At 44.1% G+C, this 5,528-nt stretch overlaps 1 protein-coding gene across 2 annotated transcripts in view; it reads left to right on the top strand.

Annotated features, from left to right (window-relative positions):
• Dync1li1 (dynein cytoplasmic 1 light intermediate chain 1) overlaps positions 1-2,169 on the top strand; it is a 34,637-nt gene extending 32,468 nt beyond the window's left edge. The window contains exons 13-14 of one of the 2 annotated variants that reach the window (XM_055601710.1): positions 1,102-1,245; positions 1,660-2,169. In XM_055601710.1, coding sequence (XP_055457685.1) covers positions 1,102-1,214 — 113 coding nt within the window. In that variant the 3' untranslated portion in view covers positions 1,215-1,245; positions 1,660-2,169. The remainder of the gene's footprint in view (positions 1-1,101; positions 1,246-1,659) is intronic. The other variant, XM_055601711.1, reaches the window with a different exon arrangement.
• Positions 2,170-5,528: the final 3,359 nt, after the last annotated feature.

The following is a 5,528-nucleotide window of genomic DNA, read 5'->3' on the forward strand; positions in this document are numbered from 1 at the left end:
TTCCTTCCTTCCTTCCTTCCTTCCTTCCTTCCTTCCTTCCTTCCTTCCTTCTTTCTTTCTTTCTTTCTTTCTTTCTTTCTTTCTTTCTCTTTTTCTTTTTTTTTTTGAGACAAGGTATCTCTGTATAGCCATGGCTGTTGTGGACCTAGCCCTGTAGACCAGGCTAGCCCTGAACTCATGGGTGTGCCACCAGTGCTCACCTAGTATCTCTTTTTGGGGCAGGGTGCATTTTGAACAAGGCTATTCTGAATGTTAATTTTTATTTTTCATTAGCTGGCAATGTTTGAGATTAGGGTTCCTGGGTCACAGGATTCTGGGTTAAATTTGCGTGGAGAGGTCAGAAGACAGTGTTTATTTAGTTTTAGTTCTCTTGTACCATGTGGTTTCCAGGTATCAAACTCAGGTCATCAGGCTTGGTAGCAAGTGTTATTACCTGCGGAGCCATTCTACCAGCCCCTGTAGTTAAAGATTGAAGAATGGGTGCCGTTTCATGGAGTTGGGTCAGGTTGGGAGGGCTCTGGGTCTCCTGTCCTTTTTATACTCTGTTCATTTTGAGGCAGCTCTCACTCCTCCGCACATCCCAGCTATCGTTTTCTGGTGATTGTTCACTGCCCTGAGCCCTAAAATAGAAACAACAAAACCCACATCTGAGGTTAAGTGATAGGTACTAGTGCACTGACCCACAGTTTAAAACAAAGAGGTGTATTTTTAAGGGTGTTTACATAGAAAAGGATGTTTCTATAATATAGTGGGCTACATAAAGTTTTGGTTTCTTTTAATCCTTGTTTGGTTTGTCTGAGATAGGGCCTCAAACTCAGTATGTAGCCCAGGTTAGCTGTGATCTTATGGCAGTCTGCCTCTCTCAGCCTCTGGGTGTTGGGATTATAGGCATGGGCTGCTGGCCTGGCTGCTGTTTTTGATTGGCACTCGTCCCCACGAGACAGGGTATGTAGCCTACTTGGCCTTGAACTCAGCGGTCCTCTGCCCTATCCCCTATGGGCAGCGTTAAGAAGTGTAAAGTCAGTGAACAGTCAGTGAAAGCACTGGCCAGTTGTCCGTGGAAGACTAACTCTCGTTCTTTCTTGTTGAAACGCACTGTAGGCCAGAAGCCTGTGCTCTCAGATGTTCACGCAGAGCTAGACAGAATCACACGGAAACCTGCTTCTGTTTCTCCTACATCACCTACATCTCCCACGGAAGGAGAAGCCTCCTGAAGATACCAAACAAAGCCATTGTTCATTCTGGGTAATGTCAGCCTGCCTGCCTCTGCCTTTTCCTTCCAAATTGGAATTAAGGGGCTGGAAGCTTTTACAGACAGACAAAGTTTATGTCCTCTCTCTCTTTTTTTTATTTTTATTTTTTTGATGGCTGCCCATTTTTAAGAGGAGCTACACAGAAGAAAGACAATTTTACATTATGTAGAATAACTGCATAAGGAAGTAACTTTGGATCTTGAAAATCTCAAACTATGGTTGCAGTAGAACTAGGTGATCCTGTTTTCAGGCTGTATAAGCTATACGGGAGCATTTAGGGAAGGGCAAAAAATACGTGATTTTGGCAGTTGATTGATTCAGAAGTCTAAACTTGTTTTAGGTAAGACTATTCAAATCATTTTTAAAGATACCTTTTTTTTTTTTTTTTTTTTTTTTTTTGAGACAGGGTTCCTCTGTGTAACAAGGCCTGGCTGTCCTGGAGCTTGCTTTGTAGATCAGGCTGGCCTTGAATTCACAGAAATCTACCTGCCTCTGCCTCCCAGGTGCTGGGATAAAGGCGAGCGCCACCACTGCCCTGCTACCATGTTTTTCTGAAGAAGAGTGATCAGTTGTCAGAATTTGCACACCAACAGCACTGTAGTCACACCTGAGGTGTGCTGAGAAAGTCACACACGGTTGTCTCCCTTCGTGATTCCTAAGTTACCATCAAAAGGACCAGAACCATTGGCCAAGATGCTCCTTTAATCAAGAAAGAAAGCAAGCACACCGCCTGAGGGTGAGAGATGCTGGAGTTGTGAACAAGGAAAGAGAACCGGCTTTGCAGTTGTCTATACACATATATATATATATATATATGTCTGTGTGTGTATATATATATATGGCTCTGCCTTAATATACTCCTTTTTTGTTCATGACTTTCAACTGTAATCACTTAATAAAGTATTTATTCTCTGCATTCAGGGTCAAATAACGTGTTGCCTTTTCTTATATTCCAGTTTGATTTTTCAGCTAAGGAGTGAAATTTGTTAGTAATTTGAAATGTTTGACTTAGTAGGATTACTAAGCATTCTGCTCTTTCTCAGAGGCAAATGAGCAGGTGAGTTCTTGAGATCAGTACCTCCTCCCACAGGTTGGTTGGTTTGTTTCTTGAGACAGGATGCCATGTATTTCATATTGACCTTTAATTCACTATGTAGTCTAATTTTCCCTCATCTCTTATTTTTTTGGTTGTTTGTTTGTTCAGACAAAGGCTCGTGTAGCCAAGGCTGGCCTTGAACTGCTGATTCGTTTGCCTTGACCTCTCAGTACTGGGATAATGGATGTGCATCATTGTGACTGGTTTTCTTTGGTACTAAAGATTGAACTCAGGGCTTTATGCCTGTTAGGCAAGCACTCTGCCCATTGAGCCACCCCTCAGCCAGGACAATTTCTTATACTAACATTCCTGTGAATAAAACCTTAGAAAAAACCAAACTCTGTTACTCTATTTTCTGGCATGTTGATGTCCAGGCATGCACTTGTGTTTGCACATGTTGACGTCAGATTGGCAGCAAGTGCCTTTCCCTCCTGAGCAGTCCCACTAGCCCTGCAGACTCATTAACGGGATAGCTGAGGTTTTGTTGCTTTGGTTGTTTTTTTTTTTTTTTTATTCTTTGCGGGTATATGTATACATACATACAGTGTATTTGATCATATCCACTTTTCACTCTTCCGGCCCTCCCCAGACACACCCTTCCGAGCATCGTATCTTCCTTCATAGCACACTTAGTTTCGTTGATGTTTGCATGTCATAGGTTTGGGAATAGCTAGTAGAGCATGGACAACCTACCACTGGTCACATCCCTCGGCAACAAAATTGGCCACATTCCTCAGCTGGGGTGGGGCCCTGTGAGCCCCTCCCTCGTCTCTGCTGGAATATTGACTGATGACCTTGTGCAAGTAGATAATCGCATCTGCTGTGAATTGAAAATTATTTTAATGTTATGTACATTGGTGTTTATTACTGCATGTATGTCTGTGTGAGGGTGTCAGATTCCCAGGAACAGGAATTACAGACAGTTGTGAGCTGCCATGTGGGTGCTGGGAATTGAACCTAGGTCCTCTGGAGGAGCAGCTGAGCCATCTCTCCAGGCCCAAGAAAACAGCTTCTCACAGTACTCCTGCCCAGTGTCTACCTTGTTTCTGCCCCCTCTTTGATGATCTTCCCTGATCCTGAGGAGCAGGGGCTGACACATGTCCCATTCAGGGTTGGACATGCAGCAGTCACTTGCCCCTGCACTTTGCGGAGGTGCAATCTCTAAGTCAGCCACCCCTCACCGCAGACGAGCTCCTGTGGCTGAGGCAGGAGCGGCACAGATCTGCGGCTCTCCCTGCTGACATGGCAGTTGGACATGACTGTCCAGCAGGACACTAGACTCCCCGGTAGAGCAGAACCTCTGGAACTTTTGACCAGCTTTACAGGAGTAGGCATGGATATCTTGTGTGGGGCCTCAGATCCAGTCAGAAGGTAGTTGGCTACTTCCTCAGGAGTCATACCGCTGGTGCATTTGTTCGGACATCTTGCCTGACATACTGTTTCAATCTTGGATGTTTGCTTTTGAAACCAGATCCTACTAAGTAGCCCAGGCTGGCCTAGAATTTGGATTGTCCTGCCTAAGCCTTCCAAATGCTGGGATTACAGACATGCACCATCCCCACTCCCCCCCAAAATTAGTTGCCACATTTTAAAACTTTGCAACTGTGCTAGAGTAGCAAATGGGTAAAAACAAGTGTGATGTTTTTTTGAAGTTCAGCTTAGGAAACACATCCACATTTGACCTATTAGTCATTTCAGATGGACTTGTTGTCTTCTTTTTGTTATGATTTAAACTTGAAATATCCCCGTAGGCTCATGATTTGACTATTTGCTCTCCCTGCTGGTACTGGTGCTACTGTGGAATCTTAGAAGATGGTTCCAGGTTGGAGGTAGGTCATTGGAGATGTACTTTTGAAGGGCTCATCTAGTCCCCCAGCTCCTCTTTCCTACCTTCTTGTCTACCATGAGTTGAGTCTTTTTAACTCTACTATACATTGCCCAGCACAGTGTTCTGCCTCACCATGCATAGGCCCAGCAGCAATGAAGGGAAGGGACAAGTGACCATGAGCTAAACTAAACCCTCACTCTATGGTGCCAGAGAGATGGCTTGGCAGGTAAAAAGTATGTGCCTCTGGGCTGGAGAGGTAGCCCAGTGGTTAAGAGCACTGGCTGCTCTTCCAAAGGTCCTGAGTTCAAGTCCAACAACCACATGGTGGCTCACAACCATCTATAGTGAGATCTGATGCCCTCTTCTGGCATGCAAGCACACATGCAAATAGAGCACTCATAGGAATAAATTACATAAACTTTTAAAAAGGAGAAACAAGTAACTTAGATGCTTGCCTATTTGTAAAGCTGCGTAACTGTTCTGTAAGCAACAGCACTAGGTAATGGGAATTCTAGGAAAGGAAAAGTACATTATCTCATTAAAGGGATTATTCCCACTTAAAAAAAAAGTTTCCTCTACACCTAAAGACTAGAGTTTAATCCCTGAGATCCTTTGTAGTGGAGGGAGAAAACAGACACCTAACAAGTCCTCTGATCTCAGCACATGCTCTGTTGTGTGAGTACACTTCTGCAGGATATGTAATTTTAAAAATTACTAGGAAGATAAATGGTTAGCCAGGTGGTGGTGGTGCACGCCATTAATCCCAGCACTTGGGAGGCAGAGGCAAGCCAATCTCTTAGGAGTTTGATGCTAGCCTGGTCTACAGAGTGAGTTCCAGGACAGTCAAGGCTACACAGAGAAATCCTCTCAAAAAAACAAAAACAAGGGTGCTGGAGAGATGGCTCAGCAGTTACGAGCATGCATTGGCTGCTCTTCCAGAGGACCCTGGTTCTGTTCCCAGCACCAACGGCAGCTTACAGCTGTTTGGTCTGTAACTCCATTCCAGTGGCTCCAACTCCCTCACACAGACATAAATGTATGACAAACACCAGTGTCTCACTCTGTAACTCAGGTTGCTGTTCTAGAACTCACTCTCTGGCCCAGACTAGCTTTAAACTCTCAGAGGTGCTTCTGCCTAGTCTTTCAAAGCAGGCATGAGCCACCATGTATGGCTTTAATATCCCAAAGACTTTCCAGATATTTGAATAGAAAACCTCTATGATATAGCATTATTTTTTTTTTTTTTTTTACAAAATCTTTAAATCTGGGCCATGTGTGGTGGCACACCGATGTAATCCTAGCATTTGGAAGGCTGAGGCAAGCAAATCTCTGAGTTTGAGGCTAGTCTGAT

The sequence above is a fragment of the Psammomys obesus genome, unplaced genomic scaffold (assembly GCF_907164565.1).
Source record: "Psammomys obesus unplaced genomic scaffold, mPsaObe1.curated_primary_1811, whole genome shotgun sequence".
In the NCBI taxonomy this organism is placed as follows: Eukaryota; Metazoa; Chordata; class Mammalia; order Rodentia; family Muridae; genus Psammomys; species Psammomys obesus.